Source organism: Heterodontus francisci, chromosome 13, assembly GCF_036365525.1.
Source record: "Heterodontus francisci isolate sHetFra1 chromosome 13, sHetFra1.hap1, whole genome shotgun sequence".
Classification (NCBI taxonomy): Eukaryota; Metazoa; Chordata; class Chondrichthyes; order Heterodontiformes; family Heterodontidae; genus Heterodontus; species Heterodontus francisci.
The window spans coordinates 16,894,851-16,909,755 of NC_090383.1; the positions used below are offsets into that span (position 1 = coordinate 16,894,851).

The 14,905-nt window shown below is 42.2% G+C and overlaps 1 protein-coding gene across 6 annotated transcripts in view; it reads right to left on the minus strand.

Moving 5' to 3' along the window:
• Positions 1–14,905, minus strand: part of LOC137376248 (ras and Rab interactor 2-like) — a 182,336-nt gene that overhangs the window by 27,241 nt on the left and 140,190 nt on the right. For all 6 annotated transcript variants that reach the window (XM_068044414.1, XM_068044416.1, XM_068044415.1 and 3 more), the window contains one exon: positions 8,642–8,753. In XM_068044414.1, the coding sequence (XP_067900515.1) occupies positions 8,642–8,753 (112 nt within the window). The remainder of the gene's footprint in view (positions 1–8,641; positions 8,754–14,905) is intronic.

Here is a 14,905-nt window from a genome sequence, read left to right on the forward strand (position 1 = left end):
AAAGAAAGGAAAAGATTTGAAATAATAGTTGGAGTTCAGTTCCTGGCTTTGAGTTGGATATAAAGTTTTTGATTGAAATTAAGTCCCGTGGTTCTCATTGGGGCCCAGTGCACACTTTCAAACTTGTTTCACTGATCTTCAAGTCTTGATGCTCAAGTCACTTCCGTGGGTCCATGGAGACAGAGAGAGAGAGGCCTTGCTTCTTTTTGGTCTTCAAAAACAGTGTTTTTTCAAAACTGTTCTGAGCACAATTCAAACAACTCCAAGTTGGCCAGCAGGTTAGTTAGAACAACCTCTCCTGCGAGATTTTGTGGATTTCATCAAGCTTAGCAGACACCCTCAGTGGTGGTTGGGGGGGATGGGGGGGTGTGAGGAGGAGTGGAATGCTGGCTCAATGACATTCAATGTCTCTTGATCAAAATCCATCTGACTAATTGAATCATGGAGGCACTCCCATTGTCTTCTCCGGGCAACTGTCCTTTAGAATGCAAATTTGTAGCCATGTTTTCAGACGTTGTCCTTTAGAATGCAAACGTTCAACCATGTTTTCAGCTTTTTAAACAAGTTATTCCAAGTCCAGTAACAGTTCAAAAATAATGTTCTATATGTTGAAATTAATATGTCTCATTTTGGCAGGTGTGGTTTTCATCACAAAAGCAAGTTGTGAATCTTCGACTTTCATTTTTACTGTGGGCGCTGGAATTATATCTTCAGCCCTTTTTCTCTCATCTTCCATGTGCTGTTTTTCTTGTTGTTGGAGTACAACTTTATCTTCCTGCTCAATAATTTCAACATCTATTTCCATATCTATCATACGCGCATTCGAGGACTTCCAGGGCTCCTGAACTAGCTTTAGGTCTACCACAACCTCGACCTGGAGCTTTACCGGGACCTGCAGCATTACGGTTTCCTCTACTCCTGTATGTCATCTGGATATGAATGACTTTCCCACAGGCATAGCACTTTGATTGTAATTGTAAATGGCAACAGTAGCATCAAAATTTCTGACCGAGTCTGTGAACATAGCTTCCGTGGCCTGGTTTCCACTGAAATCCAGTGGACCTTCCCTGCCGGATCAGGAAAAGAATTTCCTTGCAATTTGCAATGATCTTTTCTTGCCATTTCCATGATTGTGGCCTCATCGCAGGCCTCCTTCCATGTCAATTTATTGCCTTCACTCAAAAGCTTAGCCCAGATTTTGCTGTCCATTAGACCTCCAACGAATGTGCCACTTCTAAGTTCACGCCAAACCCACAGTGATGAGAGTCTCTAATTAAAGAATATAATATGCAATAGTCTCACTTTGCAACTGTTTCCTTTCATGGAATGCAGCTCGCAGTGCAATTTCATTCTCAGGCATGCCATACGAGTCCAGAATCTCATTAATTTCAGAATAGTCCATTGTACTGGGGTTGCGTGGGCAACATTGGTTAGATACTACCTCAAAAGCATGTGGCCCCATCATGGTGAAGAAAACATTTACTTTATCCCCATCTCTGATTTTATTAGCTTTCATCCAAATGTGTAACCTTCGTTTGAATTACACCAGTCCTTTTTGTTAGGTTGCATTCCCCCATTGTCTCAAAATATGTCTTCAGTGCCATTTTTTTCAGTTACGTACTGTGCTGACTCATTAAGTTGTATCTGAACACGATGGGCAGACACACGGAGCAATCTTTCAAAGCACCTAAACTTCCTCAAAATCAACTTTGGGAGTTCCAAAAAGTGCATCACAATGTTCTTCAGACTGTAATTTTTTGAATGAATTGTAAAAAAAAAGAATTCGATCCTGTTTTGTCATCATCTTTCTGTTGTGTATTTCATTGAGTAAGCCAACATGTGGACCTACAGCAAACAGCCATTATTGAACTAACTTTATTCACCCCAACAGAGAGGGCAGTATAACAAAATGCTCAACAATTACAATTTACTACACTGGGGATCAGGCAGCTTTAGTGCTTCTGAGGACTGAGCCTCGCCTCCTGAAGTTGGGCTTCAGCAGTGGGATGTGGGAATCAGTGAACTGACTTAGGTTTGGGTTGTGCTTTATTATTTTTACAACTTTCAACATATTGTGAATAGTCTTCAAATTGTGAAAAAACTTTAGCTGTAAGTTACGTGTATCCATGATTTTGTTAGATTTGGTATATCTCATTGCAGTTGATAATGTGGAAATATTATAGAAGTACTTTTTATTTCAACATTACTTATCAAGTCTTTATATTCTTTTGTGTTCTTTCTTTGATTTATAAATTATGTTATGCATCTCATTATAAAAGAGTCAAATATTTGATTTAGGACTTGGTGATATTGAGACACTCAACTAAGGTAAATGTAATAACATTTGCAAACAGTGGGCAAATGATATGTGAACAATTATACCATTTAGCATCATGATCGATCTGCAGGACACAGTACTGCCATCAGCAAACACAAATTGCTTTAAAAGAAAACATTCTCAAGACGAGGTGCAAAAATAATAGGGTAATAATAGTAGGGGATTTCAACTTCCCCTATATTAGAGGGGATAGTATTGGTGCAAAAAGCTTAAAGGGGGTGGAGTTCTTCAAGTGTATTCAGGAGAGCTTTTTGAGCCAGCACAGAGAGAGTCCTACAAGAGGAGGAGCGTTAATGGACTTAATCCTAGGGAATGAAGCCAGACAAGTGGTAGAAGAGGCAGTGGGGGAGCATTTCGGGGATAGTGACCATAACTCTAAGATTTAAGATTGTTATGGAAAAGGACAAAGAGGGACTGCAAATAAGAGTACTGAATTGGGGGAAGGCAGATTTCAATATGATAAAACAGGATCTGGCCAAAGTGAACTGGGAGCAGCTTCTTACAGGAAAGTCTACATCAGACCAGTGGGAATCATTTAGAAGGGAAATAGTGAGGGTTCAGGTGCAGCATGTTCCCATAAAGGTGAAGGGTAGGACCAACAGGTCAAGGGAACCCTGGATGTCAAGGGATATAGAGGATTGGATAAGACAAAAAAAGGTGGAGTATGGCAGATTCAGAAAGCTGAAAATAGCGGAGGCCTTAGAGGAGTATAGAAAGTGTAGGGGAGTACGTAAAAAAGTAATTAGGAGAGCGAAGAGGGGGCATGAAAAATCACTGGCAGACAAGATAAAGGAAAATCCCAAGGCGTTTTATAAGTGTGTTAGGGGCAAGAGGATAACCAGGGAAAAAGTGGGGCCCATTAGGGATCATAGAGGCAATCTGTGTGTGGAACCAGAGGACATAGGGGAGGGTTTTGAATGATTACTTTTCAACTGTGTTCACTTTGGAGAGTAACGATGTAGGTGTAGAGATCAGGGAAAGGGATTCTGATATACTTGATCAAATTAGCATTGAAAAGGAGGAAGTATTAGCTGTTTTAGTGGGCTTGAAGGTGGATAAATCCCCAGGCCAGATGGGATTTATCCTAGGATTCTCTGGGAAGTTAGGGAGGAGATTGCAGAGCCTTTGTCCTTGATCTTTATGTCGTCATTGTCGACAGGAATAGTGCCGGAAGACTGGAGGATAGCAAATGTTGTCCCCTTGTTCAAGAAGGGGAGTAGAGACAGCCCTGGTAATTATAGACCTGTGAGCCTTACTTCGGTTGTGGGTAAAATGTTGGAAAAGGTTATAAGAGACAGGATTTATAATCATCTTGAAAAGAATAAGTTCATTAGCGATAGTCAGCACGGTTTTGTGACGGGTAGGTCGTGCCTCACAAACCTTATTGAGTTTTTCGAGAAGGTGACCAAACAGGTGGATGAGGGTAAGGCAGTGGATGTGGTGTATATGGATTTCAGTAAGGCGTTTGATAAGGTTCCCCACGGTAGGCTATTGCAGAAAATACGGAAGTATGGGGTTGAAGGTGATTTAGAGCTTTGGATCAGAAATTGGCTAGCTGAAAGAAGACAGAGGGTGGTGGTTGATGGCAAATGTTCATCCTGGAGTTTAGTTACTAGTGGTGTACTGCAAGGATCTGTCTTGGGGCCACTGCTGTTTGTCATTTTTATAAATGACCTGGAAGAGGGTGTAGAAGGGTGGGTTAGTAAATTTGCGGATGACACTAAGGTCGGTGGAGTTGTGGATAGTGCCGAAGGATGTTGTAGGGTACAAAGGGATATAGATAGGCTGCAGAGCTGGGCTGAGAGATGGCAAATGGAGTTTAATGCGGAAAAGTGCGAGGTGATTCACTTTGGAAGGAGTAACAGGAATGCAGAGTACTGGGCTAATGGGAAGATTCTTGGTAGTGTAGATGAACAGAGAGATCTTGGTGTCCAGGTGCATAAATCCCTGAAGGTTGCTACCCAGGTTAATAGGGCTGTTAAGAAGGCATATGGTGTGTTAGCCTTTATTAGTAGGGAGATCGAGTTTCGGAGCCACGAGGTCATGCTGCAGCTGTACAAAACTCTGGTGAGACCGCACCTGGAGTATTGCGTGCAGTTCTGGTCACCGCATTATAGGAAGGATGTGGAAGCTATGGAAAGGGTGCAGAGGAGATTTACTAGGATGTTGCCTGGTAATGGAGGGAAGGTCTTACGAGGAAAGGCTGAGGGACTTGAGGTTGTTTTCGTTGGAGAGAAGGAGGAGGAGAGGTGACTTAATAGAGACATATAAGATAATCAGAGGGTTAGATAGGGTGGATAGTGAGAGTCTTTTTCCTCGGATGGTGATGGCAAACACGAGGGGACATAGCTTTAAGTTGAGGGGTGATAGATATAGGACAGATGTCAGAGGTAGTTTCTTTACTCAGAGAGTAGTAGGGGCGTGGAACGCCCTGCCTGCAACAGTAGTAGACTCGCCAACTTTAAGGGCATTTAAGTGGTCATTGGATAGACATATGGATGAAAATGGAATAGTGTAGGTCAGATGGTTTCACAGGTCGGCGCAACATCGAGGGCCGAAGGGCCTGTACTGCGCTGTAATGTTCTAATGTTCTTAAGATGTATCCCAGGCTGCTATGTGAGGCAAGGGAGGAGATAGTGGGGGCTCTGACACAAATTTTCAGATCCTCTCAGGCTACAGGAGAGGTACCAGAGGATTGGAGGATAGCGAATGTGGTACCATTGTTTAAGAAGGGTAGCAGGGATAAACCAGGTAATTACAGGCCGGTGAGTCAGTGGTAGGGAAATTATTGGAAAAAATTCTGAGAGACAGGATTAATCTCCACTTGGAGAAGCAGGGATTAATCAGGCATAGTCAGCATGGCTTTGCCAGGGGGAGATTGTGTCGAACAAATTTGATTGAATTTTTCGAGGAGGTGACTAGAGGTGTAGATGAGGGTAAAGCAGTTGATGTAGTCTACATGGACTTCAGTAAGGCTTTTGATAAGGTCCCGCATGGGAGATTGGTTAAGAAAGTAAAGGCCCATGGGATCCAGGCTAATTTGGCAAATTGGATTCAAAATTGGCATAGTGGCAGGAGGCAGAGGGTGATGGTAGAGGGTTGTTTCCGCGAGTGGAAGCCTGTGACCAGTGGTGTACCACAGGGATCGGTGCTGGGACCCTTACTGTTTGTACTGTACATTAAGGATTTAGATGTAAGTATAAGAGGTATGATCAGCAAGTTCGCAGATGACACGAAAATTGGTGGTGTCATAAATAGTGAGGAGGAAAGCCTTAGATTACAGGACGATATAGATGGGCTGGTAAGATGGGCGCAGCAGTGGCAGATGGAGTTTAATTCTGAGAAGTGTGAGGTGATGCACTTTGGGAGGTCTAACAAAGCAATGGATTATGCAATAGATGGTAGGACCCTAGGGAGTACAGAGGGTCAGAGGGACCTTGGGGTGCTTGTCCATAGATCACTGAAGGCAGCAGCATAGGTAGATAAGGTGGTTAGGAAGGCTTATGGGATACTTGCCTTTATTAGCCAAGGCATAGAATATAAGAGTAGGGGGGTTATGATGGAGCTGTATAAATCGCTGGTTAGGCCACAGTTGGAATACGGTGTACAGTTCTGGTCACCACACTATTGGAAGGACGTGATTGCACTGGAGAGGGTGCAGAGGAGATTCACCATGATGTTGCCTGGGCTGGAGCATTTCAGTTATGAAGACCAACTAGATAGACTGGGGTTGTTTTCTTTGGAGCGGAGAAGGCTGAGGGGGTACCTGATTGAGGTGTACAAAATTATGAGGGGCATTGATAGGATAGATAGGAAGAAACTTTTTCCCTTAGCGCAGAGGTCAATAACAAGGAGGCATAGATTTAAGGTAAGGGGCAGGAGGTTTAGAGGGGAGTTGAGGAGGAATTTTTTCACCCAGAGGGTGGTTGGAATCTGGAACACACTGCCTGAAGGAATGGTAGAGGCAGCAACACTTACGACATTCAAGAAATATTTAGATGAGCACTTGAAACGCCATAACATACAAGGCAACGGGCCAGTTGCGGGGAAATGTGAAGAGTTAGGTCAGGTGCTTGATGATCAGCATAGGCTCGTTGGGCCGAATGGCCTGTTTCTGTGCTGTAAAACTCTATGACTCTACGTAGGCATTACTGGCAAAGGCAGCACTTATTTGCTCATCGCTAGTTGCTCTCAGGAAGGTGGTTGTGGTGAGCTTTCTTCTTGATCCGCTGCAGTTCACATGGTGAAGGTGTCCCCATATTGGTGTTAGGGAGAGTTTTCCAGTTTTTTGACTAGGCGACAGTGAAGGAACAGTGGTATATTTCCAAATCAGGATGGTGTGTGTCTTGAAGAGGACCTTGCAGGTGCTAGTGTTCCCATGTGCCTGCTGCCCTTGACCTTCTGGATGGTAGATATGCGAGATGCTGTTGAAAAAGCCTTGGTGGGTTAGTAAGTACCTTTCTAGCCATGGGGAATGCGAATGCTCTGCCTGATCGTACAAGCCACAAAATCACGCACTCTGCAAACAGGAAATTAAAATGGCAATTACCACTTTCCAGCAATTGTCGTCTTCCTCCAGCTGTTGCTCTGAAATCTGAACTGCAATGTTACAAGGATTGATTCTTAGCCGCTGAGTTCTCCAATGCAACATGGAACCACTTCATGTAAAATACAAATGGGGGTGGCGGGAATTGGGGGGGGGGGGGGGGGGCGGTGGGGTGGTGGAATAGAGAGAAGATGAATCCCATTTAGAAGGATAATACCAGAACTGCGAGGTTATACCCATCAGGAAAGGATGAACAGGCAGGGTCTCTTTTCTCCTGAAAAGAGAAGGCTAAGGGGTGACCTAATAGAAGTGTTTAAAATTATAAAAAGTTTTGAGTAGACACAGAGAGTGTGTCTCACTTGTGGGAAAGAGCAAAACTAGAAACCGACAATATAAGATAGTCACCAAGAATTCAACTAGGGAATTCAGAAGAAACATCTTTACCTAGAGAGTGGTGAGAATGTGGAACTCACTACGACAGGGAGTGATTGAGGCAAATAGTATAGATCAGGGTTGTCCAACATACAGCCAGCGGGCCAGCATCCAGTCCGCCAAAGATTTCCATCCAGCCCGCAGGCGTAAACTGTACCTGGGGCCGTTCCTCATCCTCGCCAGGGATCCGTGACTGGAGATTAGAAATTTTTCGCTTGCTTCTTCTTGCAGACCGGCATTTAAAAAAAATCTTAAGTCAGTTTCACAGCTGACAAGTCTGACATCAGGAACAGCCACTTCCCCAACTTCGGACAGACTCGGGATTTTTTTAAAAGTCTGCCGGAAAACCCCAAATCTGTCCGACATTGGGAAATGGCTTTTCCCGATGTCAGGACCTGTCAGCTGTGAAACTGACTTGCAACTTTGGAAAAACTGACCAACTATCTACTGAGCGTTCCCACTCTCTGCAACTGTGAGTGAGAGAGAGAGAGAGAGAGAGAAAAAGGGTGAGAGAGAGAGAGAAAGGGTGTGAGAGAGAGAGAGAAAGAGCGCGCAAGAGGTGGGGGTGGAGAGAGAGGGGGAAGGGAGCAGAGAGAGAGAGCGAGAGGGGGAGGGGAGCAGAGCGAGAGAGGGAGGGGAGCAGAGCGAGAGAGGGAGAGTGATCAAGATCACTCCTGACAGAATGACATCTATCCAGAATACTCCGCGTCGCTGCAAGTGTGCGGGCAAACATTGACTAATTGTGCAAGCAAAAAAATGCCAGGTTTCTCATTAAATCAGTGTCCAACATAGTGAACAGAAGTAAGTCAATAAATTAGTCTTCTCATTTAAAGCTTCTGCACAAAAATTTGTTGCAGTCTTAATTAATAGTAAGATAAAATTTTTTATGCCTTTATCTTTCCAAAATTGTCTCACTGCCCCACCCCCCAATTTAAGACAAAAATTGTAATTTGGCCGCCCCACGCAAAAAGGTTGGACAACCCTGGTACAGATGCATTTAAGGGGAATCTAGATATGTATATGAGGGAGAAGGGAATAGAGGGCTCTGCTGATAAGAGTTAGACAAAGAAGAATGGGAGCAGGTTTGAGTGGAACATAAAAGCCAACATGGACTAGTTGGAGCAAACAGCCTGTTTCTTTGCTGTATATTCTATGTAATTCTATGTAGAAAATCAAAGCTTCTGAACTGCAAAAGATTACTAATTTTTAAAAAGCCACAATGCTAAATAGCGACAGTTTCATGGTATTTTATTTGTCTCATTTTATGACAGTATCTTCCCTATCATCCATTCTTTCAAAGAAAGAATAAAATGGAGTATACTTACTATACTGGCTTTCCTTTATTGGAAAATGTTGCACAAAATGAGATCCTGACTCAGATAAACGCATGGATATGATCTTCTTCTGCGTCCTGCATGATTTTCGGACCAGAAAGATCTGTTAGAATAAAGAGATACCGTGATGTTGAAAATGGCACAACAGTTTTCATAGTTTTAAGAACAGATAAACCAGCTCACTTCACATCAGTCAATCTAACATTGGTAGTGGCTAGGCTTGTAGCGGCTAGGCTTGCAGAGGCCATAAAAAAATACAATTAACCACCAACTAGAAAGACAAAGGTTAATTAAGGACAACCAAAAGAATTTGTAAAAGGCAAAACAGGCCATAACAAATTTAAGGGTCCTTTGAGCAGATAACAAACCATTTTCATGAAAGAATTCAGTGTAGATTGTGCGTTTGGATGTTCGAAAGGCATCTGATAGGTTGAAATACAGGGGGCTTGATGATGAAATTAAGGTGCATGGTATTGAAGGGAATGTGGCAGCATAGACAGAAAACAGTAAACAGATGTCAAAATCGGTCTAATTTTTGAGGAGAGACTAGAGAAACTGAAACTCTTTTCATTAGAACAGAGAACATTAAGAGGAGATCATATAGAGATGCTCAAAATTGAGTGGCTTTTATAAGGTAAGCAGTGAAAAACCACTTATACTCGGTGAGGTAGTAATTGTAAGACAAACTTAAGGTCAGCATCAAACGAACATAGAAAAACAGGTTAGGAGAGAAATATTTTTTATGCAGAGGGTTGTTGAGATATGGAATGCCCTACAAGAAACAATAATTGCTTTTCAAAAGGAAGTTTGAAAAAGAATGATTAAAAATGTTATGGGGCAAGGTAAAGGGAATAGGATTGAATTGGATAATTCTTTGAGGGCTGATGCAAACCTGATGGACTGAACAGGCTCCATTTATGCTATGAATCAACATAGATGGTGACAATAAGTTATGTTGTTATCCAAATTCTACCTTTTAGTATCTTCTCTCCTTCTGCTGTACTCCTAGCATGTGGTGCACATGACAAGGGATCACAAACTTACATGAACAACAATGACTGATAAGGTGATGCTGCAGAGCATTGTGTGGAATGTTTAGATCAGTTGATGTTTATCACTAACATGGACAAACAGACATGAGAAACCAAGTAGCTGACTGTTGTTATAATTCTGTAGTTTTCTGGGGGGGAATATGCGGTGTGTCTTTAAGACAGCAAAGGATCAGTACTGCTTTAAGAACAAGCCAGCTTCAGAAGGTGCATCCTGATCGCCTTGGATACAGCCACTCAGAGATTGAGGATCGATATACAATGTTGTGATTGACTTTTAAACTGGCTTTTTGTTGAGACAGACTGTTCTAACAGACACAGACAGCTGGGCCAACACGAACTGAACAGACATCTCTGTTAATTTAAACTGAAGGAAGAATTTAAACTGTGACTATTGTTCATCCCTCAAAATTCTAATGCCAGATTGATTCTATTGAAAGTAGTTGCAAGTTGTTGATCTGCTGTGGTCATCGCTGGAAGAAAGAGAAGTTTGAAACTTCAAATGTCAGACAGTTTTCCTTTCCTCATCGGACCCAGGAAGATTGCGAGTGGACTTTAATCAGAGGGTTGTTCTTTGGGAAATGTAAATCTGCAAGGACTCTATTTTTTCCTTTTTTTTAAAAAATGCTGTTTTTATCTCAGTAGTGTTTAAGAATTTATAGTTTTTTCTAATAAACAGTTAATTTGTTGATCTGAAGACACCTGGTTTGGTTCGCCTCATTCGGGGGTTAATAGATGGCTCAATTCGGCTGTGGTTTTCTTTAATTTGGAAAGTTTAAAGTGATATGTTAGGCGATCTGTGGAGTGACGGGGCTGAATTGACAGTTGCTCCCAGCGCAATCAGAATCATATATTTTGATTGGGGGCTTTGTCTTGGGCAGTCATGTCGTAACACTGTCCGCATAGAATTTGGAACAGTTAGCATATTTAGTTGGATGTAAAGCCCCTGATTAACGACTAATAATTTCAAGTGCAGTGACTGGAACCATTTGATAAACCATTGAGAACTGTTAAGACCAAGATCTACTATTGGAATTATTTTTTCTGACAAAGAAAGAGAGTGTTTTCTGCCTTTATCTTATCCCACACCAAGGCCTCTGACACGTTATTCCTATCCTTGGTGACCCACATTGGCTCTCAGCGCCCCAATTGAAAATTCTCATCCTCCTGTTTAAATCCCTTTATGGCCTTGCCCCTTCCATCTCTAACTTCTTTCAGCCCTAAAATCCCCCCTCCTGAACTCTCCATTCCTCTGACTCTGGCCCATTGTATATACCCTCTCCTTTTGCTGCACCATTTGTGATTGGTCCTTCAGACATGTAGGCCCTATACTCTGGAATTCCCTCTAAATCCTTCAACATTCCTCAAGACCTTCCTTAAAACACACCTCTTTGACTAAGCTTTCATTCACCTCTCCTAATATCTCCTCTTTTGTCTCAGCATCCATTATTGTCCGATTCTGCTTCTGAAGAATTTTGGGACTTTTTCTATGGTAAAGGTGCCATATAAATGCAAGTTGTTATTGTTTTGCAGCTTAAATTTTTACAGTGGGTTTGTAGGAAGCTTAGAAATAGCATTCACCTCTCTACATCTAGATCTTAAATAAGATTAACAGAACTCATTTTTAAATTGCAACGAACAGTGATGACTTTTATCCTCAATAGGACTACTGATCTTAATTTAGACATCAGCTTACAGTCCAGATATCTTAACTTATAATAATGGCTTACAGACACCTTGCTTTTGTGTTTTTAAACAACTCGTTCAACTCTAGCTTCTCCAATATATGATATATTACACAGATATCCTGGACATTTACTGGATATATATCTGGGGCGGGGTGAGAAATGAGGTGGCGACAGGGAGAACTTTCTGGAACCATTCCACAAGATATCAAATATTTGGAGTCCAAGATAAAACAGGCTGTACATGGGCTGCAGGAGGAGCAGATTTGATGAGTCATATAGTCTTTTGTTGTTCTATGACTGCTCATGAGAATAGTAACTTAGAATCAATAAATTGTTACAGCTTGTGATCAAATTATACACAGCATTGTGCAAGTAAATGTAGTGATAGTTGAGTGCTTTAGTGCAGCGGTTCTCAAATGTTTTTGTCAAACCTTTTCAAATGGATTAGTAATCATGGACCACTCCATCCCCCCACCGTATAATACGATAAATCTCTTGCACATTTATATTTCTGAATGTAATGATCATCAATGCCATGTTAAAGGGTCCTGCATGGAATTTTGCCAGGGCTGCCTCACATAGTAGATATCCATGTGATTGTTGATGTGAACCTTTACCTTCCCTTCATCTAAAAGGTAACCCCTACAGGTTCAGCAACATGCCTGTTGAATGCTTCACCACATGACACCTCCCTGCTCTTCCTGGAGTAACATTAGGCTCAGTGGCTGCAGTTGGGAGTTTCAAGGGTAACCCTCCACTGCCTGCCTACTCACTGCACGACTGCTGAGTGTTTTCAGGGTTTATTTCCTCCCCCTCTGCTGTTTATAGGCCGGTCTACACTGAAATATCGCTGACAGACTGTCTGGTGTGCAGCCACAGCTAGGGCTGTGGCTTTAGTCTGGGTTCAGTCATAGGTCCCGCTGCTGTACTAAGTGAACAAAGTTCAGCTTGATAGTCATTCCAGGCCCCTGGACAAGGCTGATGTGACAGCTCCTTCCTCACCTCCTCTAGCCCTGCAAATCCATTCCTGGTGTTTCTGGGGCCTCTCACCTCCACTCTTAGGATTCTCAGCCAGTCCAAGGCCCCACAAATCCGGTTGTGCTTTTCCAGAGCTGCCTGGTCTCCAGTGCTCACCCAGCAATCAATTACCAGTGTCTTGCTGTGTGAGAATGCACCAGGCTCCAGTACACGAGCTCTAGGCTGCATCACTTGAGCAGATGACGGAAATCAAAATAGCAGCTTACTATGCGTTCCCAACCTGTGCCATTGCAGCAACTGGTCCCATTCACATTATTTTGCGGACCCTGGAAAGTCTCAACGGATCCCCATTTGAGAACCATTGCTTTAGTCTGTAAGGTATATCCTGTTCTAATCACACACTACAGTCATTCATTCAGAATTCAAGGAATACTAATTGACCTATTTTTGGATGAACATTTTGCGTTTATTTTTCCTGATAGAAATTCTGAAATGTTTTTACAACTTTTACAAAATGTAAGCCTATTCTTAAGAATTCATAATCCTAACATCTCCACTATATTTTCCTTGGATGAGTGCAATTCATGGTGGGGCAATGAGCTGTACAAGAAGGAATCTAGGTTAGTAGCATTAGCTGCTGTCTGCTAGTAATGGTAATGGGGGCACTCCAATTTGTCTCAGCACCCTGAAGAAATGGGTGAGGAAGAAAAGAATGGAAGTAAATTACCCAGCATTCCCACTCACTATCCATTGTATCCTATGTAATATGACATAAGGAGAGGGATAGAGGGAAAGTATTACAACTGAAGGACTAGTCAATCCTGGGTTACTCACCCATACCTCCCAACAGCTTAGTATAAGTCACCATCCTCAGCCAAAGATGAAGCACATTGGCAAAGGCTCCCAAAACATGCAATTGTCATTACAAGTATTTTTAACGTTATACATCGATAAAAGTGGTTTTGAGGAGTATTATTCTCATTACTTGTAAGTCTGCTGTGTACCAACAGAACAGGTTGTTGTGGGGGAGATCGGGAATAGTGATTGATTCAGAAGGCCTTAGAATTATAGATGGTTTTCATTCTCTTGACAAGAAAGTTCCAAGTGAGAAAAGGCCATTCATCCTATTGTAACTGCCCCATTAGAAAACTCCCTGAATTTTTATTCTCTCATGGACATCTCCCCATCCTCTCTTGATGTTCACTCAAAGGAAGGATCAACAAGATCTATCCTCTACCTACCTATCAATATCTGTATAGCTCGTAATCCCCTGTCTCTACTGATATCAATTAGGTGCCTTTTAAAGTTGCCAACTGACCCTGAATCAATGGTCTTCTCTGGAAGTCTTCCACATGTCCACCACTCTGTGGGGAAGAAAATGAAGTTTTCTAAGTTCTAATCTTGCTTGATGTTTGTGAACTTTGTACTTGTGTCCTCGAGTGTAATGCTGATTGACCAATTTAAATGGCTTGCTCACTCTACCTGTATACTTAATGATTTTGTAGACCTGATTCATATCTCTCCTCAGTTGTCCTTCCTGTAGGAAAAAAATTAGATTCGATGACTTCCAATCTGACCTCTTCTTGCTAACTTTCAGAGAGGATTCTTCTACAGTTATTTTCTCCAATCCGTATCTAGAGTGTTAATCCTTCATATAGTTGCCATTACCAATTGTCATGCTAGGCCCCCACCTACCAAGAATGAGGCACATTAATTTTGTCATGAACATTGATATTAAACTGTTACTGGAGTGAAGAAAGGACTTGTTAAACAGATGAGCCGTGGCTGGAAAAGACATTTGCATATTAAGAGACGGTGATTGGAAGGACAAAGGACCATTCCCTGACACATTCAACCCACAATGGACCTTGATCACCAGGTATTGTGTGTAACAGGAGCATTCCAGAGACTGCTAAAATGATATAATCCAAGACTTGGTCAGACCAGTTAGTCACGTGACTAACCTGCTTGGCAACCTGGGTTTTCCTGAATTGTACAAACAGTTTGAACTGAGAGTGTCTGTTTACTCCTGGACTGAGAAGATCTCTCCTGTCTGCTCCTATCTCTTTCTCACAAGCCTCTGAATCCACTGAAGACACATGAACTCCAAGAGAGAAAAGTATCCTAAAGTGAACAAGGTTTAAGAAGAATACTGGGCCTCAACGAAAAGCAAAATCTACCTACAATCAAGGACTTTACAGTGAGCATGAAGAACCATAACAAAACCTCTTCAGATATTGCCTCAAACTTTTCCACTTTATTTTTCTTCTGCTCTTTTCTGTCTCTATTTGCATGTGTGTATCGCATATGCATGCTAGCGTGGGCGCATCGTGTATCTGTAGGCGTCAACTGAATTAGAGTTTAATAAATTTCAACTTTTCTTCTTTAAACCTAAGAAAGCCTGTTTGTGCTAGTTTCTTTGCCTTATAGTTGGAAAGTGGTGAACAAGGATTCACCAAAGGAGAGCTAAAAACATGGTGTGTTTAAACTTGAACCCTGTTACAGTAAGAGCAGGTGAAGGCTGAAAGGGAACCCTAGAC